The sequence below is a fragment of the Vulpes lagopus genome, chromosome 1 (genome assembly GCF_018345385.1).
Source record: "Vulpes lagopus strain Blue_001 chromosome 1, ASM1834538v1, whole genome shotgun sequence".
Taxonomy (NCBI): Eukaryota; Metazoa; Chordata; class Mammalia; order Carnivora; family Canidae; genus Vulpes; species Vulpes lagopus.
The window spans coordinates 165,247,846-165,274,109 of NC_054824.1; the positions used below are offsets into that span (position 1 = coordinate 165,247,846).

The 26,264-nt window shown below is 35.6% G+C and overlaps 1 protein-coding gene across 5 annotated transcripts in view; it reads left to right on the plus strand.

The window, feature by feature from the left end:
• The window catches only part of RALGPS2 (Ral GEF with PH domain and SH3 binding motif 2), a 162,853-nt gene extending 138,155 nt beyond the window's left edge, over positions 1 to 24,698 (plus strand). For 3 of the 5 annotated variants that reach the window (XM_041754484.1, XM_041754473.1, XM_041754505.1), the window contains 6 exons: positions 251 to 328; positions 1,916 to 2,021; positions 4,731 to 4,823; positions 13,420 to 13,525; positions 15,844 to 15,935; positions 19,037 to 24,698. In XM_041754484.1, coding sequence (XP_041610418.1) covers positions 251 to 328; positions 1,916 to 2,021; positions 4,731 to 4,823; positions 13,420 to 13,525; positions 15,844 to 15,935; positions 19,037 to 19,066 — 505 coding nt within the window. In that variant the 3' untranslated portion in view covers positions 19,067 to 24,698. The remainder of the gene's footprint in view (positions 1 to 250; positions 329 to 1,915; positions 2,022 to 4,730; positions 4,824 to 13,419; positions 13,526 to 15,843; positions 15,936 to 19,036) is intronic. The other 2 variants (XR_005987736.1, XM_041754495.1) reach the window with 2 other exon arrangements.
• Positions 24,699 to 26,264: the final 1,566 nt, after the last annotated feature.

Genomic DNA, 26,264 nt, shown 5'->3' on the forward strand with positions numbered 1-26,264 from the left:
GATTTGTGAAAGCAAACATATAAAAAATGTATAGTATATAGTAACACCTGTATAAAGTCAGTAGTCAAAGAAAACATCTTTTTTTAAATCTATACTGCATGCTTAAAAAAAAGAGGAGCAACCACAAACTATCCTTTTGTAGGATTTAAAAGTTATATTACAGGAAGAAATTATTATATTGTTCTAGGTATTGATGATTGTGTGAATAAAAGCATATGTAATATATACGATTTATAATGGAATCCAACAGGAACAGATTATACCATTCTCTCGGCCCGGTGACACGAGTGGCACGAAATGGCTATCGAAGCCACATGAAGGCCAGCAGGTACAATCCCCCTGCATTCAGGGGTCACAGAACTCCCCTCTGGTGTTGGTGATTGGCTAAATGGGTGTGATCTCACAGTATCTCTGTTCTTTCTCAACTAAATGGTTTAAAAACTAAAAAAAAATACCTAGGAAAGTTTTCTTTCCAAGATTTAATCTGGAGATAAATTTGAACTTCTCTTTCTGATTCACTGAGCTGATTGCAAAACAATTCCAACTTGGTGGCCTTATAACTGCACGGATCTCTCTAATGCTGCTAGTTTTTGGATAAGCAGTACAAAATTCTACGTACTAGTCAAAGGCTACTGTCACAGTATTTACTTTGCTAGTAAGTCTCCATTCAGTTCATCTTTGTTAAGAATTTTTCAGGTAAACTGCAGGTCCTGAACTTAGACAAGTCTATTTTATAAATAATATTTGTACTTTTAAACTCATTTTTATTCAATGGTTTATGTAATTAAACCAGGTCTCTTTCTGTACCATATTAGCTGTGGAAGAAAATGAGGATGTTAGATTGACGTGGGGCTGGGGGCTACTTGGTAATGGGAATCAGCCACTTCATAATACAACAAATACAATAGCCAACTTCAGAAGTAAACTTTTTATCAATTTGGTGTCTAATCTCTTTGTGTAAACCTTCCTGAGTATAAATAGAACTAGCATGAAATTTTTAGTGGTCTCTAGGTTTTTCAGTCACTTTGAAGACACCTAAATAATCATAAAGGGATAAACTAGCAAACTCCAATTTTCTTCCCTGTTGTATTCTGCAGATCATGTCAGATCCCCAGAGAATGACAGATTTTTATTAGTGTTTATGTTTTAATTGACTCATGGAAGTTATTGTTGTTTTAAATATAGGACCTTAAGTCAGCTGGGGAAGATATTTAAATGTTTGGTTATTTTGTGGTGGTTTTCTTAAGGTATGTGAAAAAGAAATCGTTGAGTTTTAGAATTATTCCTTCCTTGGAGATCTGTTAGGCTATAATCAAATACTTACACACTGACAGCATTTAAATGTCATTAGAATTTATTGCAGTATGCTATTTTTTTAATATGTTGTTATTGCCTATATTACTTCTCTTACCTATTTTAGAGTTAAATTAAGCATGGGTTTTCTTTTTCTTTTTTGAGCATCTGCTCTTTCTGTTTTGAGTTTTATATGCTTAAATACTTTTAACAAAAAGAATCCTCATCCTTCTTGCCAGGACTTAAAGTTTCTAATGGGAAAAAATGTTTACAGCAGTAATGCAAATGTGGCACATTAAGAAGAAGAAAAAGTCTTAAATCCTTAATTTAATCTTCACTAAAGTGAATTACTCTATTCTTTCTAAATTATACATGTTCAGATATGTAATAAAGTGTGTGTTTTGTAAACATCTGCTGACTTTAATAATTTCCTGATTAAACTTTCGTGACAGCTTATAAATTTCAGATCAGTAAGCCTTTATAATTGTTAGGGTCATCTAATTCTGAATACAGTAACAAAGTTTTAAAATTAAGAGTAATTACATTTCATATAAGTACCTACTTTGTAACTACTATACACAAAAGGGTCTTACATGTTCTTTTCTTTATTCCATTACTCTAGTTCTGCAGAATCAGAAGATTTGGCAGTACATTTATATCCAGGAGCTGTTACTATTCAAGGTGTTCTCAGGAGAAAAACTTTGCTAAAAGAAGGCAAAAAGCCTACAGTAAGATCTTATTGTATTTTATTTTCACACAGCTCTAAAAAATATATGCAAACTTATAGGACCCTAAAATATGAAAACAATTGAAATAAAGCCAGATACGTAGTATACTTGAAATAATTTAGAATACACATTTGCCTCACCATGTTTCTTAATTTAGACTTCAATTAAATCAGACATTAGGGATTAGGGTGTGTATATCAGGGTGCTCCTGTACTTCTTTCTGTCCCTTAATGTAGTTCATACACAAAGGCATTTCTCAGAGAACCTTGAAAGTATATGCTGCTATGAAGTATTTGAGGAATAAATTTAGGAAAAATAGAAGAGAGTTACAACCCTAGAAAGTAGAATTCAGCCAATTTTGTTTTGTCAGTCCTAAGTTGTTTATTTGAATCTCTGTAATGCGCTTTTATTTCCATTCATGAAATAAAACCCAGATATTCAGTGTCCTCCAGACCATTGTTATATTTTTTAAAAATGATAAAAGTTAAGCAGCAGAAAGCCTTTTGTACGTAACATAGAAGTTTCTTCTTCCCCAGCAGCAGCGAGCAGTTTGCTAAAAAAAGAATACGTTTTTCTTTTCTGAAATAATAGTATAATTTATCTAGTTTGGAATAAAAACTTCAACGTGTATCCAAACAACAACTTTGAAGATATGAGGGCTTCTTAAAATGTAAAAATGGTCTACATGTAAGCATCCAGTTTTGCTGCTTACATTACAGTAAACCTCAAGCACATACAGCCAAAAAGCTACACTAGGCCAGCTAGTAAAAACTAGGAGTAGCGTGTCAGTTGAGGCATTACCACACTTTGTGCACCAGATGCTGGAAATAGAGCAGCAAACAAGATGAGGCAAAGTGCCCGCCTTGTGCAGATGACATTCCAGTGAAACACATAGAAAGTAAGCCCTTGAAATAAGGAAATAAAATGGTGAGTGAGAAGGTGAGAAGAGGTGTTAGCACAGTGAGGCATCTGAGCTGCCATCTGAATGAAGCGGGTAAGCTAACCATGTGAGGCTTTCGAGTTCAGGAGGTTAGGAGGCCCGTGGAGCTGAGGCACAGAGGTGGAGGAGGCCAAGTCAGAGAGTACGGTTAGGATTGCTTGATGATGTGTTAGATGCGATGTCTGACAGAGAGTGGAAGTGAAGGCGGTATCTGGGTTGGGGGCTAAGCTAGATGAATGTTGGGGACATTTACTGAAATAGGGAAAGTTTTTTTTAAGAGAGGCTGGTAAGTCTTGGCTAAGTTCACGTTAATGACCTTTTTAGGCATATAAGTGGAAATGTCGATTTAGCTCTAAAAAGTAGAGTTCACAAGTTCAGCAGAGAGGTGGTGGCCAGATGTAGAGATTTGGGTGTCGTTAGCATACAGATGGTATTTGAAGTATGGGAGCAGGTGAGACAGATTATCTGTGGAAGACAGTTTAGTGGGGAAGAAAAGAGGACCAGGAAGAGAACTCCGTGGCTTATAAAGGCCTGCAAGAAGAAGCCTAGAGGACAACAAAGGACGTATTAGCAGAGAAGTATACCAGTTAAAGTATTTCAGGGAGGAGATAGCAGCCAGCCATGTTGAATATTGCTAGGAGGTTGACCGAATATTGTTAGGAGGTTGACCAGGGTAACAGAGGCTTTGGTAAAAATGTCAGCAATTAGTGTGACCTTGACAGCAGCGGCCAAACTGAAAATAACCTGAGGAGAAAATGGGCAATACAGAAGTAGAGTCAGGAAGCAGAGACACCTCACAAGAGGTTATGCTGTAGACAGGAGCAGAGAAATCTGGTGCTATCTGATGGGGCAGGGGAAGGGGCAGTGGAGGGATTTTTCAAAGATGAGAGTGCTCTGAAGCCTCATTTGTGTGCTGATAGTAGAGGGAGAGAAATCAAGATGCAGTGGAGCAGATTTCCAAAAGCAGATTTCTTGAGGAAATGATAGTAGAAATCTAGGGCACGGAAGGAGAGTGGGGTTTCCCCTTTGGTAGAAGCAGCATTAACTCTTCTGTTGGAGCAGAAAGAAAGGCTAAGTATATATGGATCTATGATCGGGTAGTGAAATCGAATTGGTTTGGAAAGATGAGTTAGTCCTCGGCAGATTTCACCTGTTTTTTTCTGGGCAACACTACTTTAAGGAGATGGAGTACTATGATTTGTAAGAGAAAGAATGAAGTGGTTATCTTCAGAGAGAAAGAGTGTAGTGACTTCATTTCATAAAAATGAAGTACTGTTGTTTTCTATTTGAGGTTGCCGGTTATAATTTTATCAGTTGGCATAATTGTGTGATATCTCCAGCCATGTTCAGCTGTTACAATGTGTCGAGTAATCAGATGGTTAGATTTAAATAGGGCTAGGTTTATATCAGGAGAGAGGGACAGTGAGATTCAAGTATTTGGAAGGAAATGGAGATATAATGCTGGACCATGTGGTATTGGCTAAATACGAAGAAGGGAGAGGGAGGATACAGGATGGGGAGGCAATGGCAATGCTAGATGTTAAGAACTGGTAGGATTTTTTTGATGAAACCAATAGTTATCTGAATGAAAGTAGTAGTAGAATATAGTCAATGGAAGTGATAAGAATATGGGAGATAAAGATTTCAGAAGTGATTCAGCTCTAAGATCAGGCTAAGGTGGCTGTAATGGAGCTAAAGGTCATGGCACTAAGAAAATAAAGGGACTGAGAAGCTGGTAGTGTGGTATATTCATGTGTGTGTCTTTTCAGGTAGCATCGTGGACAAAGTATTGGGCAGCTTTGTGTGGGACACAACTTTTTTACTATGCTGCCAAATCTCTAAAGGCTACAGAAAGAAAACATGTAAGTATTTGTCTAAATTGTTAGCCAGAGTTTCACTGCTTTTCCAGGGTTATAAAGAAAGTAGTCCTAATGGAATATAACACTTTGGATTTTTTCCATATTCTAATCCAGAAGTTCTTACATCTATTCCTTGGGTGAGTGTTGTGGTAGAATTAGTTTTATTTAGTAAGACCATTCCAGGGAAGGTTTTGGAATAACTTCCACATTCACCAAGTTTCTTTTATTGAATGCTGTTTTTCCATCAAACGATCAATAGTGCACATTAACAATATCTATCTTGGCATCAAAACCTTCCCAAGCCTGAGTTCCTTGTTCAGAAAATAGTTGAAAATTATTGCTTTGGAGTCTCAGTTCATAATCTGTAAAATGTGAAAAATTGGGACCATCATCTAAAGTTCTTTCCACTTCAATCTCTGGCGAAGTGGTTTTTCTCAACAGTGAAGAGGAGTAATAGTTACTGTGCTAACTACAGTCCACTTTCTTGTGTACATATTACTTAGAAGAAGCTTCTCAATGCACTTTTCTCCAAATGTAGTCTTCCTATAAATCTTTTTTGCATGCTGTTTTGTTTTTATATGCTAGTAATACAGTGTTTGAAAGGAAGAAATTTTCCATGTTGCATTAATAAAATCCCCTTGAGAAGAATTTTATTTCTAAGTCATGTATTTTGCAGGGAAATTAAGTGGTTTACCATGCTGAGGAAAGGTAATCCACTAAAAAAAAAAAAAAAAAAATCGAGCCTTTTACTATGTATAAATTACCCAATGACATTGCATAACTCAGAGAAGCTCTTCTTTATTCTTATAGTTTTGGTTCTTTATAGTGAAACCAGAGGTACAGAAGAGTACATTTTTTGGTTTAAATGAATGTTAGAAGTGCCGTTAAGACAGTATCACCTGCCTTCCTTCCTTACTCACCATACCCACACATGTCATTGTCCTGAATTCGACATTAATCATTGCCTTTCTTTTCTTTAGAATTTACCATATATGTTTCCTTAACACATTGCTTCTTTTTTGAACGGTACCTGAATGGAATCATATAAATTCTGAAATTCTGGTGCTTTTTTTCCTTTTGGAAATGGAGAGGGTGGAGGAGGGGCAGAGGGAGAAAGAGAGACTCTTAAGCTTCATGTGAGCCCAATTTGGGGCTCGATCTCACAACCCTGAGATCATGATCTGAACTGAAATCAAGAGTCAGACACTTAACCAATTGAGCCACCCAGGCGCCTCTAAAGTTCTGGCTTTTTTGCCCACTATTGTTTTCCAATTATTTAGAGACTATCCTCTTGTGAAGTAAAGGACTGGGGCTTTTTTTTTTGTATTCTGGTCAAAGTGACCAATGCTAGCACACCCAACAGAGTTATGCAGATCAGTTCCACCCAAACATTTGGCAGAGTAATTACCTCTGATTAACACTGCTGTCCTCAAGAGGAAGAAAAGGGGTTGCTATAGCTAAATTAAATCCTTTGTGTTCAGATACGGTTAACTCTTCACATAGCCACTTTGAGATGCCTGGCTCGATTTCAGTTAGTTGACAATTATAAAGAAGCAGCTATTCAAAATTAAATGTTTTTTGTTTTGTGCTTGCTTCAGCAGCACATATACTAAATGGTTTTTGTTTTTCCCAAACTCTAATTAGAAAGAAGCCAAGTGGGGCAGACCCGGTGGCCCAGCGGTTTAGTGCCGCCTTCAGCCCAGGGCGTGATCCTGGAGCCCCGGGATCGAGTCCCACATCGGGCTCCCTGCATGGAGCCTGCTTCTCCCTCTGCCTGTGTCTCTGCCCCTCTCTCTCTCTCTCTGTCATGAATAAATAAATAAAATCTTTAAAAAAAAAAAAAAAAGAAAGAAAAGAAAAGAAGCCAAATGAAATGAGAGCATAGTGGATTATGAGGAAATCAAATTGAGTGCCAAGGAAATGGACTGTATTCCTAATTTTTTTTTAAATTAAAACTGTTAAAGTTAAAGACGGAATTATAAGGACAATATAGAGGGTATAGAGACAGGCTCATGTTTATATTATGGTATCAATTTTAGAAGAAATGTGGCATCGAACTAAAAGCAATGAAGGAAAAACTTTTTGAAATAATTTTCAAACAAAATTGAAATACAAATTGGAAGAAAATATTGGCTATATATGAGCAACAGATAAAGTATTAAAATGTATTGTATAAACAGCACCACCTATGTAGTGTTCTTGCCAAAAATTTAACCTGAATCCAATCATGAAGAAACAACCAAATCCAGATTCTGAGACTTTGTATAAGACATTCTATAAGGCTTCGATTCTTAAGACCAGAATTTGGTAGATGGAGGAGGTGGGGGGAACAGGAGGACTATTAGAAATTAGAAGAGACTAAAGAGTCTGAGAAGTAAATGCAATATGTGTACTTTGTTGAATCCTAGAGGTAATTCTTTTTTTTTTTAAATTACAAAAGTCATAGTTGGGATAATAAAAGAAACTTTAATATGGACTTTATAAAAAATAATGTGTCTGTTAAATTTCTTAGATACTTATATTGTGGTTATATAGAAATACATTCTTAGGCTACACATACTGAAATATTTAGGAGTTGGTTTTACGATGTCTGCAGTTCAAAAAAGATCAAGTAAATGTACAAAATGGAGATTCGTGGATAACCACTGTGGCATTCTTTCGACTTTGTAGTTTCAACCTTTCAAAATTAAAAGCTAGAGGGGAAAAACATTACTAATGAAAATATACTGTTCATATATGTCTATAAATGCAGAAGGAGGAAATCTGGAAACCTATAAGCCTAAGTTTTCTTACCCTCTATCCAGTGTTTTTGCCTATGAGGAACGGAATAGGCTTGGCCGGGTAAAATAACTAGGGAGGGAGAAGGGGGATTTGTATTATATCTACATTTTTGGATGTTTTAAAACGAAAACATTCACTGTAAAAATACCTGTTAACGGAAGTTTATTCATTGTAAAAAAAACATTTTGCAGGTATGTTTGAGCCCAACACTGTATGGTACAGAGTGAATAAATACTGTTTGATTAGTTGAATTTTTAAAAACCAAGACTGCACCTGAAAAATATTTAACAAAACTAAAGGCCTTCCACAGCCCAGTGAGAATAGAACAGAACACTAGAAAAAGGGAAGGAGGACATAAATAGAAGATGAAATATAAGTGGCTAATAAACATGAAAACATTACTATTAGGCAAAAACTTTGAAGATCATTAACAGAGCATTGGCCATGGTGTAGGGAAACAGACTATTATCCATGATTTGCAGAAATTTAAATTGGTATTATTTTGTGGTGGGAAGTCCAGTCTATATTTAACTTAATAATAACCAGCAGTTCCTTATCTGAGAATCTGTCCTGTGGAAATCCTTGAACAAGTGCACAAAGATATCTGTAGAAGAATATTCTTAAAGTGTTTATAATAGCAATCTATAAACACTCAAAATACGTTTCAATAAGGAAATACTGATAAGTGAAAACCACAAGTCAGAGTATAAATATGCCCCCATTTGTATAGTTGACCCTTGAACAACTAGGTTAGAGGCAGCTACTCCACCTCCCTCCCATGCCTTTGCTGTTTAAAATCTGTGTAAAACTCTCAGCTCCCAAAAACGTAACTACCAATAACTTACTAATTAATGATCAAGAGCTTTACCACTAACAAACAGTTGGTACATTTTGTATATATATTATATGATGCATTCCTATAATAAAGTAAGCTAGGAAAAAATGATATTAAGAAAATCATAAGGAAAAAAATACACTTACTGTAATGTATTTGTCCAAAAAAAAAAAAAATCGACATTTTAAGTAGACCTGCATAGTTCAAACCTATGTTGTTCAAAGGTCAGCTGTAAATGAAAACCCACAGCATCAAAAAAGTTTTTGGTGTACATACATAGAGAAAGGTCCAGAGCTATACCCCAAATGATGATGAAATTGGGGGAGTGAGATGAGATTCAGCTGGTGGTCAAGGGGCATTTGCACTCTGTATGCTTCAACCTTCTATACAAAGAGAGGCTTATGTGGCTTGAGTTATTTTATTTTTTAGGGTTAGGAAAAGAACATTGGAAAATTATGCTGTCAGCTTTTAACATAAATTATAAGCTGTCAAATCAGCAATTCTGAAGTATTGCCAGTTTCATTCTTCATACTATTAAAACTTCCTAATTAGCTTTCATTTTTGTAGTACCCATGTTGTTACGAGTATTGTGCTGCATTTGTATTTTTTCCCATTTCTTTAAAATTGTGAAACAAAGATAAATACATAACTAAGTATAGATGAAATTGTGAAACATATACAAAAGAAGAGTAGTGTACATGTACATTTTAAAGAAAAATATAAATAAAATGAACACCTATATAACTCTCCCCCCAGCATAAGAAACAGTCTTACCAGAACCATCCACATCTTCCCAGACAGTATCTTCTTCCCTACTTCCAGCCTATCAATGTCCTGAATTTACATTAATTATTGCTTTTTGTTTGTTTAGGATCTTACCACATAGGTTTCCTTAATACATTGTTTTATTTTTTTAGCTGTACCTGAATGGGTTCAACCTATATAGTCTTAAGCACTACCTTTTTTGCTTAATACTCTATTGTTGAGATTCATCCCAGTTGATGCATAGATGCATATAACCATCACTTATTTCTTTTCACAATTGAATAGTCCTCCATTTTATGAATGTACATACTTTATTCATCATTCAGGGAAGCCTGGGTGGCTCAGTGGATAAGCGCCTGCCTTCAGCCCAGGACATGATCCTGGAGTCCCAGGATCAAGTCCCACATCAGGCTCCCTGCATGGAGCCTGCCTCTCTCTCTGCCTGTGTCTCTGCCTCTCTTTCTCTCTCTCTGTGTCTCTCATGAATAAATAAATAAAAATCTTTAAAATAAAAAAAAAAATTATTCATCATTCTACTGTTCATAAATATTTGAATGGTTTCCAGTTTTTTACTGTAGCGAGCAGTGCTGCTGTAAATATTTTTGTGCGTTATGTTCTCTAGGAATGCAAATGTTCAGCTTTATGAGAAAATGCCAGATTGATTTACAAACTCCCAGTAGCATAGTGAGGTTCCTCATTCTTCCATATCTTCACCATACTTGTTATTCTCAAGCTTTTTAATTTTGGCTAATCTAGTTCATATGAAATGATACCTCGTGATTTTAATTTATATACCCCTGATTACTTAATGAGTTTGAAATGTTTTTCATATTTATTGGTCGTTCATGTTTCTTTTGTAAAATGCACGGATAAATATTTTGGGTGATATATTTTTTTTTTATTAATTGGTAAAAGTTTTTTAAATATTCTGGTCACTAGTCTCTTAGTAGTTATGTATTACAAATATCTTCTTCCAGATTGTTTGACTTGTTTTTTCACTCTCTCTGTGATGTCTATTAGTGAAGAGTTTAATTTTAAATTTTTTTTAAAGATTTTTTTATTCAAGAGAGACAGAGAGAGGCAGAGACATAGGCAGAGGGAGAAGCAGGCTCCTCTCAGGGAGCCTGATGTGGGACTCGATCCCACATCCCGGGATCACATCCAGAGCCAAAGGCAGATGCTCAACTGCTGAGCCACCCAGGCATCCCTAATTTTAAATTAATAAAATTTATGTTTTCCTTTATGGTTCATACTTTCTGAATCATGTTTTAAAATTTTTTCTCAGGCAGCCCCGGTGGCTTAGCGTTTTAGCACCGCCTTCAGCCCAGGGTGTGACCCTGGAGACCCAGGATTGAGTACCACATCGGGCTCCCTGCAAGGAGCCTGCTTCTCCCTCTGCCTGTGTCTCTGCCTCTCTTTCTCTGTCTCTCATGAATAAATAAATGAAATCTTTAAAAAAATTCCTCTCTAACCTACATCATTAAGATATTCTCCTGTATTTTCTACTAATAGATTTAGTTTTGCATTTACTATATAAATCATTGATCCACCTAGAGTCAGAAGCATGTGTGTGTGTGTGTGTGTGTGTGTGCTAGAGAGAGGGAGATGTGATGATTTTTCTGCATGGATAACCAATTTTCCTGGCATCATTTATTGAACAGTTCATTGTTCCATCATCAGTCTGCAGAGTCCACTCTTGTCATATGAATTTGCATCTCTATACCCAGATTGCTCTTTGACTTCCATTCCATATCCCAGCCCAGTAGCCCATGGCCTCAATTACTATAGCTTTATGAGTCTCGATGTGTATCCAGGACAGGTCCTGACTAATTGTTCTCAGGAGTGTATTGTCTGTCTCTGCTGCTTTGCTCTTGTATATAAATTTTAGAATCAGCTTCTCAAGTTCCACCTAATATTCTACTGAAATGATACTGAATCTATATAGATTAATTTAGGGAGAATTGACATCTTTACAAATCAAAAATTTTTTTCATCTCACAGTGTTTCTTCATTTATTTATGTCTTCCTGGATGCCTTTTAATGGTTATATTTCCACTGTATATCTTTTGTTACGTGTATTTTTAGGTGCCTCTCTCATAAATGACTTTTATATTTCTTGTGCATAGAATTACAGTTGACTTTCCTACTCATTTTTTCCAAGCATCCTTGCTCATCATTCTTATTAACTTGGTAGAGTTGAGTGGATTTTCTTTGTCAATATTATCATCTGTGAGTAATGCCAGTTTTGTTTCTTCCTTACTCCTTATACCTTTTGCTTCCTTTTTGTTATTAAGCTGACTGGGTCTTCAAATTCTGTATTGAATGGAAGTATCAATGGTGGACATCCTTGTCGATATTCATCTTGAAATGTTTTTAGCATTTTGTAGTTGAGTGTATGTATTGCAGGGTTTTAATTTGGAGATTTTTTTTGTCTTTTTTTTTTTTTTTTTTTTTTTTGTCTTTCCTGCCTTATTTTGATTTGGTTCTTGTGTAGTTTTCTTTGCTTGCTTGGTGGATACTCTTCATTGAATTAGATAGTTCCCTTCTATTCCTAGTCTGTCACAAATATGGGGGATCCCTGGGTGGCGCAGCGGTTTGGCGCCTGCCTTTGGCCCAGGGCGCGATCCTGGAGACCCGGGATCGAATCCCACATCAGGCTCCCGGTGCATGGAGCCTGCTTCTCCCTCTGCCTGTGTCTCTGCCTCTCTCTCTCTCTCTGTGACTATCATAAATAAATTAAAAAAAAAAATTTAAGAAAAACAAAAACAAATATGCATTATATTTTAGCAAAAGCTTTCTGGGTAAAATGAGGTGAACATATTTTTTTCTTTTTTAGTCTATTAATATGGTGATTTATTTTAATAATTTTTCTGAAGTTCAAAAAATAATTTTTTAAAGTTGAACTAATCTTGCTTTCTTGAAATAAACCCAACTTAGTTGCATTAGTTGATTTCTAACATTAAACCAATCTCACACGCCTCGGATAAATCCACATTTATCATCATGTATCAGTTTTTTGTTTTTTGGGTTTTTTTTAAGATTTATTTGAGAGAGCAGAAGGGGTAGAGGGAAAGAGAAAGGATCTCAAGCAGACTCGATACAGGGCTCAATCTCACAACCATGAGATCACGACCTGAGCAGAAACCAAGGGTCAGGTACTCAACCGACTCTGCCTCCAGGCACCCCATCAGCTTTTTTATACACCAGTATTTTATTTAACATTTTTTCATTTATGGTCATGAATGAGATTAACCTAATTTTGTGATCATCTATAACAGCCCTTTTTTCATTACATGTTGTATTTCAAGTATAACTTTATTTTTTTTTTAAGATTTTATTTATTTATTCATGAGAGACACACACACACACACACAGAGAGAGAGAAGCAGAGACACAGGCAGAGGGAGAAGCAGGCTCCACGCAGGGAGTCTGATGCAGAACTCGATCCCAGGACTCCAGGATTGTGCCCTGGGCCAAAGGCAGGCGCTAAACTGCTGAGCCACCCAGGGATCCCTCAAGTATAACTTGAATAGAAAAGTAACAGGCATACTAAGAATACCTTTTTTTTGAGAAATACAAGACTATATTAAGAATTGGCTGGGGCACCAGAGAGACTCAGTCTGTTGAACATCCAGCTCTTGATCTTAGCTCAGGTCTTGATCTCTGGGTCATGAGTTCAAGCCCCACTTTGGGCTCCATACTTAGCATGGGGCCTACTTTAAAAAAAAAAAAAAAAAAAGAATTATCTGATAGCACTGCTAGTTTAGTAAATCAAGTTTCAGATAATACCCCTATTACATTGTATACCTTAAACTTATACTGTGTTATATGTTAATTACATCTCGATAAAGATACATAAAAAATATAACACATCTATTAAAATGCAGGTGTGTTCCCTAATAAGGAAGGAGTGAGGAGCAGCATAGTAAAGGATGTCAAAAAACAACATAGATAATCATGGTTTTGGGGAATTGAGACTGAGACAGGTTTTGATACAGAGTTGAAGCTAGGAAGGATCCGGAGAGTAGGAGACTGTCTAAAGAGGGCATGCCTAAATGAAATTTAGTAGTAAGAAAAAGGTTATGAGCAGACTTAACCAACATGAAGTCACAAATCTTCTCTCTCATGGGAGAAAATGAAAATATTCTTATCCTTAACTTTTGCTTAGGATGAACCATAAATTTCATGTTTCCATTAATGCTCTTTTTTATCTTTCAGTTCAAATCAACATCAAATAAGAATGTATCTGTGGTAGGATGGATGGTGATGATGGCTGATGACCCAGAACACCCAGATCTCTTCTTGCTGACTGACTCTGAGAAAGGTGAACCATTAGAATATCTAGGGTTTAATGTACTGACTGTGCATAACATTCAGTGGGTCAAAACATAATTTAACTGGAATATTTGACCAGGAAGTTGTTTATACAGTTTTCTCTCTTGGGAGATCATTCTGTCGCATAATGTATAGTAATGATATCAATATTTTTAGGTATCAATATCTATTGTAAGTGTATTTTCTTTGCTGCATGGGCATAAGCTTCCCAAGTAATCCTTTGGGAGCTAAGAATCAGCCAGGGAGGGAGGGAAGGAGAGGATTGGGGAATCTATATGCAGTACCCCTTCTTTTATTCCCTGAAATAAATTATTAAATTCTCAATGTGTCAGAGATTTTTCTCTAATAAGTGATTTTTATTCCATCATTTTTAAGTAAATTAATTGGTTATTTAACTCATACCACTTTCCAAATAAGTATAATAATTAATACTTTGATTACAATATAGAGAGAGACTTATGAATGAAATTACTGACTGTTGACCAGAGGAGTTTTACAAGTGGATCAGAGAAGTCAGAGGGTGGGCCCTGTGGAATCAGATCCTACCTCCCGACCCTGTGTACATCCCTTAAGGGGAGATCGCAGGCACCATCTGAATAGATCCATACTTGACTGCTGCTCTTCTTTCATAGCAACTGCCAGCTGTTGATAAGCACCTCAAAGGAAGCCAGACAGGAAATTCTTTCATATCTGCCCAGAATCTTCCACTGCAGCAACTCACCACTAAAATTATATTTATATTATATTATATATATATATAATATATATTATTTAATATATATATTTAATATATTATTTAATATATATATTTAATATATAATTTTAATATATATATTTAATTGTGTTAAATTATTTATTTATATATATTATATATATATATATATATATATATATATATATATATATACACACACACACACACACACAATTAAATTTTGACCTCTATTTAGGTCTATTTATTTTTTAACAGATACTCTGCTGTTAGGATAAGATAACATTTTAAGTGAAAACTTAAACAAATATGTTGGATATGGAAAAAAATAGTAGCAAAATGTCTCATTTTGAGATGAAATGTATTGACTTACATAGAGTAAAGACTCCTTGCTCAGCATTCTGAATTCAAAGTCCCTGCCCCACCCCTCAAATCCCAAACATATTATTTATAAAATTACATTTTAAGGAGATCTTTTTCGTTGGGCTTAGTTAACAAATTCTTTATTTTCTTTCAGTTTCCCTAGTATAGCTTGACAGTACTATTTCTAAGTAGCCAAGGTTTTTGTGACATCTATACTAATGGTCTCTTGTTGGGGGAGAACAAAGTAGATAAATGACAGCTATGGCCAGCTTAATTGTAGATATGCCTTATTCAGATTGATCTAATGACCACATCTGAGTTCAAGTTAAACAGTATTATTTAACATTAAACATTTGGTAAAGAAACTGTTGCTTCTGAAAATGGAAAGGTTCTTTGAGTGTTCCAGTCCCAAAAGAAAGCTCTGTCATGCCTAAAGAAAAGTCAAGCTCTTAGGCCATTGAGTGCAGTTATGAAGAAGAGAGTAGAATTCCATACTAATTGGGAAATAAAATGAACTTAGGTCGATGAAAAAAGGGAATAAAACTCAACTTAGGGCAGCCTTCAGTATATGAATCCTTTCTTTTTTCAGTTTATTACCTTAGTACATACAACCATATAAGATATATTTATTATGTGTCAGCCTTGAATTAGTCAACATAAATCCTAAATATGTACAACACAGATGAATTTCTAATTTTCTAAAAGAAAAAAGTAACTCTTCAGATTTTCCCAGAAAGCCCTCGGTAGACCCAGAAATCTGTAATGATTTTGGCAAATGTAATTAACAGCTAAAAGCATAGTTGATATTGGTGTTGGCTAATTAATTCTTAATCACATTGAACACCTAATGTTTAAGTGTTAAACATGGTAAAGTGTTTTGCTTGTAAAAACTTAATATTAACATGTTCTGTACTCTCAGTCCCACATACAAATTTAGAGGAGCCAAACAATTTTTTTAAATATGTTTTAAAGAACCTTTAAGGAGACAAAAATACCTCTCTTCCAGTTTATAACCAGCACAACAAATGACTTTCTGAATAAATGATAGCATGTGAATGTAGCATAGAGAACTCTTCTTTTTATTTGTATTAGAAAATCAGGTGTTCGAGATAGAGAATTCTGAAACTGAGAATTCTAGTCATGTTTTATTTTGCTTTTTGATATCTGGCTAAATATTATATTTCTGAGTCCTTAAAATTTTATTATTTTCCTCTTGTTTTTAATAACTTTAGGAAACTCCTACAAGTTTCAAGCTGGCAACAGAATGAACGCGATGCTATGGTTTAAACATTTGAGTGCAGCCTGCCAAAGCAACAAACAACAGGTGAGCAGTTCCTCTCAGTCCTTCAAATTGTCTGTAACTTAGGACTGTATTTAAGAGTTCCAAGGGTAGTAAGCAGACTAGTTTTATGAATGAAGAGGAAAAATGATACTGTTTTTATTCTTTTTCTTATTGACAACCATCAGCAAGACATGAAGTCCTCATTTTAGTGAGGAGATGGTCAATAAAATAATGAACAAATAAATTTTCACATGAACACTATATAAAGAACTATATAAACTATATAAAGAAAACAAAATAGAATTATGTGATACAGAATGATGAGAGTAGACACAACTCTAAATAAATACAAGTGAGCAGCAGAGATCTCCCCGAAGACACTGACATGAATGACAAGAAAGAACAGTCCTTTGAAGATGAAGAGGGCAAAGGCTGGTGGTGGGCTGGAAAGGTCAAAGTTCCTGAGGCTGGAAGAAGCTTACAGTGTCCGAAAGAGGCCAATGTAGCCCATGTCAGTAGAATATAGTAAGAGGCAAAGAAACAGAGAGGTAAAGGGGTAAAACTTAGATGGCACTTTAATAAAAATTATTCTGATTCACCTTTATTAATAACCTGATGCAGGTTCCTGCAGTTACAGTGAAACCCAAGATCATTTGGATTTCTTTGTTTTTATTTTACTGACACAAAGATGGTCTAATTCAAAGGCTCTCTGCTGCAAGGGAGAATGAAGCCATTGTGTTGTTTTCCCCAAACCCTGTGGCAGATCTAAAGCTGAACCACAAATTGGTTAGAACATATGTAAAATAAACATCACTCCAATTATGGAGATATGTGTAGACTTGTTGTAGACCAGTTTTTAGTTGAATATATTTGAAGACCATTGATTTCAGGTACTGAAATTCAGAAGTGTACAGGTAAATGTTTTCCATACTCTAATTTTGAATAATACTCTATGTAAGTTTACATCGCGTATTAAAAGTATTTTGGGGGGCAGCCCGGGTGGCTCAGCGATTTAGTGCCGCTTTCAGTCCAGCGCGTGATCCTGGAGACCTGGGATTGAGTCCCAGATCAGGCTTCCTGCATGGAGCCTGCTTCTCCCTCTGCCTGTGTGTGTCTTTGCCTCTGTGTGTGTGTCTCTCTCATGAATTAATAAATAAAATCTTTTAAAAAAAAATAAAAAAATAAAAATTTTTAAAAAAAGTATTTTTTACCCTGTGCTGTCAGGACCAAAGTTATTAAACCCCCCCCCCTTTTTTTATATAAAGGAAGAAACTAAACTTCAGAAATATTAAATGACCTACACAGGGTCAAACAAATATCTTTATCCTTTAGGTCCATTCTTTTTAAATACTATTAGATTAAGTTCTGTTCTCTTACAATTTTTATTTCAAATATATGCATGAAAGACTAATAGCGGTATTTGGTATCATTTTTAACACCCTCCATTAAGGATATAAAATGCCATAGAACAAAGACTACTTTCTTGCCGTTGTCAAGTTAGTATCTGGGACGGAATGAAAGAAACAGACCTTCTTTTGCCTAGACTGAGCTTATGTGCAACTCAGCTTGCAGTCTTTAAATGTGCTTAAAGTATTAAGTATCGTTTTTTTAAAATCTCAGATTTCAAGATTGATCTAGACAGTGTATGCATACCAAAATATTCAATTTCTTTTGCTTTATTAGTGGACTTTCCAGATGAACAAGTCAGCCAAATGAGTATAAGTGAGTTTTATTTGTTTGTGTGCTTGGAAGAATCAGAGTAGTGGCAAATGTATAAATAAAAGCTGTAAAATCTAAAAATTTTTAGTAGAAGACGCTGATTCATCCAAGTACAACACCTTAAATCACATTTAAGGAACTTAGAAGGAACTAAACTTTATTTAAACATGAGTTTCGTATAACCAGATCTGAGAATTTATACTTTATAAACACTGGAGCATTTTTATTATATTTGATTTATGATTCAGTTGTGATTGTATTATTGAAGAATTTTTCATTCATAAGGTGACACATGTAAAGAAACTGCCCCTCCTCTTTTTATTGAGTATCCTAGGTTTTCAGAAAAAGATTACTAAAGTGATAGCTGTTAGGCTGGGTTTTGTTTTGTTTTTTTTTTTAATTCGGTTAATTAACATGTATTATTGGTTTCAGAGGTAGAGGTCAATGATTCATTAGTCTTATATAAAACCCAGTGCTCATCCCATCACGTGCCCCCCTTAATGCCCATCCCCCAGTTACCCCATCCTCCACCTCCCCTTCAGTGACCCTCAGTTTATTTCCTGTGATTAAGTGAGCTGTTTCAAAGGATAGAGAAATGACCACTGAAGTGGGACTATCTCTCCCAGTACAACTTTAGGAAACAGATAGTAATGGTTAAGAGTGTTTTTTTTTTAAGATGGTGAAACTCTTCTTTAGTTTTTGACTAGAAGACTCATCAGCTGATTTTTTTTTTAAACAAAATATATTCACATTTCAAAGAATTATTGTGGAATTTCTCCTCACTACAATGTGAACTCCATCCATGTCTTGTTGATATCTATACAGAATCAAATTAAATTCAATCCAGTCTATAAGCCTCAAACTTATATAACCTGTTGATTTTTCAGAGTCATCAAGTGTTATTAGATCAGAATTTATCTAACAATGAGTTTTGTTCTTTCATGCTTACTTTCATGATGATGTCACAGAGAAATGCTTAGTAATGTTCATTATAACATTATCTGTGCTGGTTGTAAAAATGTGCATACTGGAATTCCTGGTAACACATATACTGAGGAAATAGATGATGATAAGTCTGTTTGTCGGAGTGTCACCCTAACTAGAGCTACACTTCTTTTCTCATTCATTTGTTCACTCAGCAAACATCTGCCGAGGGCCTTGCATTAGACAAGAAAGATACCATCTCCACCCTTTCTCTTGTTCCAATTTCAGCTTTTTGGAAAGGGAGTATTAACTCAATGATTTTCTCAAAAATGTTCTAGCATATTTTATTCATTATTCATAAATGATTGCAGTACCTTCTGTCAGATTCCTTTTTTAAAAGGCTATTTGGGCTTACTTAAATTGACGAGGAAAGATAAGAAATAGTACTTTGAAAAACAACTTTTAAATACTGTCAGTTTTCTAATGCTTATATTTTTAAGGTTCCTACAAACTTGATGACTTTTGAGTAGAAGCCTAAGAAAGAAGCAAGGTGAACTGTTGCCCCTGAATGAGAGCAAGGAGCTGATGAAAGCGCCAGCTATAAACCAGTTCTGTGCCAGGAGGAGCCCAGAGGCTCCGGCTCAGCCTTTGGAGTTCTGAACCAAAAAAGCACTAATTTCAGGGAATGAAGTGAGATATTCCCAGAGAACAAATTGGAGTTACAAAACAAACTGCCATGGACCATGCTTCTTTTCTCTGAACTGACCTGCGGAAACCACTGCCTTAAAAGAATGAAAGGAAAACCAACATGAAACACCAAATAGTGTGTGTGAATCTTCTGGCGGTGCTGTGCTTGGAATAGATCGTAGCTAATTTGCATTTCTTTTAACTTTGTACTAATTTTGGAGGGGGGAATTGCCTTTTTTAGATACACTTTAAAAAGGAAAAACCTATTTCTTCTGGGTTTGTGAGGGGCTGGTTTTGAATGGAGGGGTTAAGATAGTCTGCCTGAGGAGGATGCTCCTAGCAGCCTACCCGAGGTATTTCAAGTAACCTGCTGCCTCGCTGGCTCTCGCACAGAAGGAGGTTAGGAATTAGACATGTTCATAATGTGAGTTGTTGGGGTGCGTTTGGGATTGGGGGCGGGAGTTGTTTTGAATGAGGGGAGATTTTTTTTTAAACACTAAACTTCTGAAACTTAGTACTGTATGGGGAACCTCATTTCCTGCAGGAGGCATAAAGGCTGAGTGTTCCTATTCCAAATGCTCTTTTCAAGTGGGCTCCAGAAAACATGGTTGTTTTTAGCTGGGTTTAATATTTAGCCTTCTATATGAACTTCTTATTGGACCACAGATCTGCTTAGTAAAGAACCGTAATCCCAACCTAAACTATTCTGAGATTTTATAATATTTTTTTCAAGTTAATTGAATTATCCCTTCTACCAGTCACTGATGATTTTTGTCGTCAAGAGGATTTACTGATATTTCATCAGAACATTTTCTTTTATAGCATTTAATGTACACAATACCAGTTTTATTATTATTATTTGTTTTCATTATTTTTGTTAAATACAAGATTCAGGATCACATTTGTTTAAAAGAGCTTCTGCATATGTATGTGTGTATGTATTTTATCACAAGGCACACAAAATAATTTTAAAAGGGAAAAAGGTGAAAGATTGAGATTCTGGGAATCTCAAGTATCAAAACTTTCCTTCTTCTATAACTTCCCTTTATTACAAAACACTTTTCTGAAAACTTACTATAGGTCCCGGCCATGAAACCGTATTTTGTCAGTAGTTGACCAAGCTGTTTTGTGAGAGCTCTTTCATGCAACAGTGCATTTAATTTCCAGAGTAAATGTTGAATTCAAAAAAGAAAAAAGAAAAGTTTAAAGGTGAGCTGCCTTAGAGTTTTAACAAAAAAATGGCACGTGAACAAAGGCTATGTGTTAGATGTTATAAACTCATGGGGCATCCTGTATTTTAGCAATGGCCCAGAATAAGAAATGCTTTTTGACTGATCTCTTCCAATAAACTTGTAATACTTTGGGCTTCATGTAAAATTTCTCACATTTGCATTCTTAGAGAATTTCAGACTTTTTTTTATCATGAATATTTCACTCTTGAAGCCATAAAACTTAAACATTAAATAGAAAATATTGCCCACAGAATAATTAGCTAAAAGTCTATCCAAAAGAATGTAGAAGAGCTTTTGGAAAGGATGTTAGGAGTTCAAATATTTTTCTCATATAGCAGAGTTAGAAATCCCATTATTTCTGGTTTTGTGGAAAGCGATATGGACTGGAGAGGGCAAAATGTTGCCTGTGCTAAGTGAGTTTTCAATTAATGATTTTCCAAGCTTAACCCATTTTGGGTACAGAGAAAGACACCACCTGCATAGCCAGCAGTATTACTATATAGACCTTGCACATCTTTCGTTTTACATTGTTTTTTTTTTTAATTCTTAATTTGTGTATTTCTCTTCAGAAATAAGTGTTTTTAACAGTGTAAGTGCTTTTTAAAAAATACTGTGGATGAGAACCCTGTGGATTTTTTATTATTGTTTTGTTTGTCATAAATAAGCTAAAGTAGATAAATTTGTAGGTTAACCATATTTGGGGAGATTTGCAACTGGAAGTCAGAGCCTGACATACAGTTTTGCCAAAGAGAGCTAACCTGGAAGATGTGTTTGATATTTCAGCTCTAAACATTAAGGGATACTTGCACAAGTAAAGAATAATGTTCAGATTTGGTGAATAGCCCTTATATAGATTTGTGGCCTCTGACTGAGCAAAACCTTTAACATAACTGTGCGGTAGAAGTAGCCATTGTTCTTCTATCTTCAAATCTGTCTATTCGAAAGATTAGACATAGCTTTTGAAGACTATTTTAGCATTTGAAGCAAATGGAAACCCGTGAGAGAAGTAAATTAAAATAGCATAGGTGAATTTTTTATCTGTAATTCACCAAATGATATAATAATTCAAGCAAAGAAAATAGGTCACCAAAATATATTAAATGTTTAGGTAGTTTATTAGTAAGAAGATGAAATTTTTTTCCTCTTATTAAGCTTATGCTTAATAAATTAGTAAATTAGTGACTCAAAAGCTGTGAAATTTCTATCACTATTAAGCTCATTTGTTTCTCTCCTAGCCAAGAACAACTCATTAGAAATTCCATTATAATTTACATTTAAGCTAGTTTATGATAAGCATAAATATTGGCATATTATATGGCCTGGTGTAGTAGTATATAATACTAGCCAAAATACAGTTTGAGGCACATTTATTTCACTGTTTGTTTGAACATGGAAGCTTATTTTTCATACAGAAGTAACATTACTTTTTAAAATACAACTATAAAAAGAACTGCATAATAATGACCTTCAGACACTAGTTTTGGTTTCATGCCCCCTCTTTGTACTTTGCTTTATTGTTTCAGAAGTATTATTTTTACTGTAATCTCCAGACTATAAGAATTGAAAGAAGACTGATCAAACACACCTTCCTATAGCATTTTCTTCACTATGTAAATATGATTTGTATAAACATTACAAAAAGGGATCCAAACAATTTGAGTATATTTTTTTTCTCCCTGGGTATGTGCTTCAGTGACCATTTGTTGTTTGTTTTTTTTTTTTTTTCTGTAAAAATGCCATATGACTGTCCCACAGTCATACAGCATTTTTTGTGTAGACTCTCTTGGTATTGGGTCTTTCCATGGGTCAAGAGTTAGGATAGTCATAGCTCCCAAGTTTTTATAAGTGACTTTATTCCTCTTCTAGATGACTTCTAGAAGAGCCCAAGGAGCACTACTGTTCTAGAAGGGAAAATGTTTGCCATCTGTGGTGTATACACTCCATGGATTAGTTAAACCTGGGCGCCCTGGGATTACTAAGATTTACCTGGCCGCATAACTTGAGCAGAAGTCTTTTGAGCTTAAACCTGCAAGCTATACCCCTTTCCTACTGAAAACAAAACTCTAAGGCATTGATCGGAAATCTATAATAAAAGTAGACTTCATTAACTTCTTAAAGAATATTTCCACTATTGATTTCCTTATTTTCTGAGGCACATTCCTTTCCTCCAGTTTTTAAACCACCATATTACCTTCTTCTGCCAACAAGGGGTAGCAGTGTTGCTTCACAGAGGATAATTTTTAATAAAAGAAACCCTCTGCTTCAAAGGCTTTTGAAATCATTGGATCCCTTTTTGAAAGTGAAGATGAGCTCACCTGGGCCCCAGTGGAACTGTATGTAGTGCTGCTGTTGCATGAGCAGATGATACAGAGCGAGTGGTGAGGTTTACCTGGCCTTTTCAGTGACCTTCTAGGGCTTGCTCTCATTTTCTCTCCTTTTGTACTACTTTTTTCAAACATAGTAAATTTATGATTTTACAGCCAGAGTTGTATTCTGTTTTTTCTAAGCTTTGAGATAACAAACATTTAATCACATTGATGAGCATTATTTTCCACGTGAAGTCAACCTTTTCAAAATGATAAATCCTTTTTGGTCTTGTTCCCCTAAAAATGGCTTGTAACTAAAGTGACTTTTTTTTTTTTCCATTTAGAGGATTCTGATGAAAGATCTGTGCATTGCAAACTTAAAGCCATTTCAGTTACACCGGTATCTCAAGTTGGAGTGTGGGGAAAATTTGGTCAGTGCCTTAACAATTTGAAGACCAATTTTAGGGCATCGAGTATGACAATAATCATTTGCCCTCTTACTCCTCTTATTTCAGGAGTGTGTGCTATCCCTCTCTCCACCAGCTTACTCTTTGTCCCAGCAAGTGTAAGAGAGTCTGTACAGATGCCTCCAGGTAATTGTTGCAGCCCTCCATGGTCTTGAGTCTTTTTAGACAAGCTCCCTCTCTGCTCTTCTCCTGCCAGGATAGGAGATTAAAAATATGCCCACCCGAGTCAACCTTTAGATGAGTACTTTTAAGAACAACTTTGAAGAGCATCCATCCAGCTGAGTTTGTTTTTATTTTGTGTTGTTGATGTTGTTTAGAGCATTGATTTAATTATAAGGCTTTTCAGAAAATCCCTAAAAGAATACATTGCAGCCAGAAGGATTACTTGTTGGGGTTTTATTAAAGCTACTTCAATCTTGTAATGAGATTTGACCAAAAATGAGATTTAGATTGGTTCTTTCTCCTATTTAAATAAGACTCAGAACAAACAGGCAGTCACTTAACCTACCAGATATTGTTTCCTTGGAAATACTGTGTCAGGAAGGTGAAAACAATTTCAATATTTGAATTCAAAGGGAAACTAAGAGACTAAACTAGCTTTCTTAGTCAAAACAAAACTTGGAGACATTTTGCTTCTCTGAGACTCTTGCAAGATCTGGAGCTACTGTTGTTCAACTGAGTTAAGATGCTATTTTCACATATTTTAAGGACTAGTACATTCCAGAATAGGGAAGCAGACATAGTTGTTAAAGCCAAAAGAAGGGTTGACTGATCTTTGAGGGTTATTAGCAGAATTCAAATTTTGATTCTAGTCATTTGGCCTGCAAAGTGGTGATGAGATTAAAGGAATGGAATGCATAATTAGAATGCTTTGGGACTCAACTTTTTTTAATAGATGAGCAGAAAATTTCATAAATATTACCTGTGCTTTAGATCCCAGGTAACCAATGCTGTTTCCCCTAAAGATATCACCTGTTAGGACTATTCACAAATATAGTCCAATAATTATTGACTTATCAGTTGTGACACAGTAGCTAATTATAAGTCATCAGACTTTCAAGAGTTTCTACATTTTAATTGTTGACAAATTTATTGTTTTACAGCCCACGGAAGTGTGTATGTGTGGGGAGGGGGTGGGGAGCTTGTTCATAATGTAATCTACAGGAGATAAACATACAGGAGATAAACATCTGTGGGGGTAAATATCCAATGATGATAATATACAGGAAAACACAAGCCATTTTTATTCTTCTTTATCCCAGTTAACTTGAGGTACTCCAATGATGAAGCTCTCGATTGCACTATGACCTCCCTGAGTGATGTGCAGCTTGGTTCCTCTCTCACTTTCTGTTTCTGTTTAATATGCAAATGTGAGTGTGAGATCTTCAGTGTGTTTGCATAAGCTAACTTAAAATGAATTTAAGTACAATTTTCTGAAACATTTCTATTGAAATAAATTACTTAAAAATACAGATTGTGTGGGGATAATTTGTTGCCATATTTACATTTTTATCATTAACATTTAAAATGCATTTTATCATTAAGTTTTAAATAAGTGCTCTAACTTGATCTTTTTCCCTTTTCTAAACTAGTTGACAAGGTTTTTGTTGTCACAGGAAGCTTCTCTCTGGGTCCTGGAATGGCTTTTGGCTCTGGCACGCTGACAGAGTTTGGAGGAATAAGGGTCCTAGGTCTACTTTTTCCAGCTTTATCCTCACCTCCCAAGTATATGATATACGAGCAGTCGCCAAAAAGGCCTTCTTTGCTAATATGTCCTGTATTTCGTAGATTCCAAGGCATGACGTTATCCTGTATGAAGTACAGAAATAGCTGTACTTGTAGTCAGCCTCTAAGTCATTGGCTGAAGTGTTGGTTATGCCCCATCTAAGAATTCCACATGAGCTTCCCTCCAAGAATGAGTTTTCAACAATTTCCTCTCTGACAGCCTCTGAAAATGTTCACTGTCCCTGTATCAGAACCAAAAGAGCATCAAATCTCCAATGGCGTCAACCATCTTTACTTCACAACGTGCTACCTTTGTCTAACAGGAGTTTTCCATATGCACATGCTCAGATTCTGGGTTCCCCTCTCTGTTTGATTAGCTCTTTGTCCTTGAGCCAGTACCAGCATACTCGTACTTCAGAGCTACTGTGTTTTTTTTACAAACTGAAGATTTGTGGCAACCCTGCTTCGCACAAGTCCTCAGGTGCCATTTTTCCAACAGCATTTGCTTTGTCTGTCACATTTTGGTAATTCATTATTTCAGATTTTTGCATTATTAATATGTTTGTTCTAGTGATATGTGATCAGTGATCTTTGCTATTATTGTAATCATTAGAGGTCACCACAAATCACTCCCATATATAAAGCAACAAACGTGTGTATTCTGACTGCTACAACAATAACTGCGATTCCTCCATCTCTCCCTCTCTTTGGGCCTCCCTGCTCCGTGAGACACAACGATATTGGAATTAAGCCAGTTAACCCTACAGTGGCCTCTCTGTGTTCAAGGGAAGAGATGAGTTGTAGGTCTCTCACTCTAAATTAAAAGCCAGAAATGAGTTTAGTCAAAAAAACAAGATAGGCTAAAAGGCAGGCCTCTTGCACCAAACAATTGGCCAGGCTGTGAATGTAAAAGGAAAGTTCTTGAAGGAAATTACAGATGATACTTCAGTGAACACACAAATGATAAAAAATCAAAACAGCCTTAATTGCTGATCTGGAGAAAGTTCTAATAGTGTGGACAAAAGATACAACAATCACAACATTCCCTTAAACCAAAGCCTAGTCCAGAGCAAGGCCCGAATTCTCCTCAATTCTGTGAAGACCAAGAGGTGGGGAAGCTGCAGAAGAAAAGTTGGAAGCTGGCAGACATTCATTTATGAGGTTTAAGGAAAGAAGCCAACTCCATAACTCAAAAAAGTGCAAGGTGAGGTAGCAAGCCTTCCAGAAGACTGAGCTAAGATAAAATGCAGATGAAACAGCCTTATATTGGAAGAGGATGTCATCTAAGACTTCAGGAGCTTAGTGAGAAGT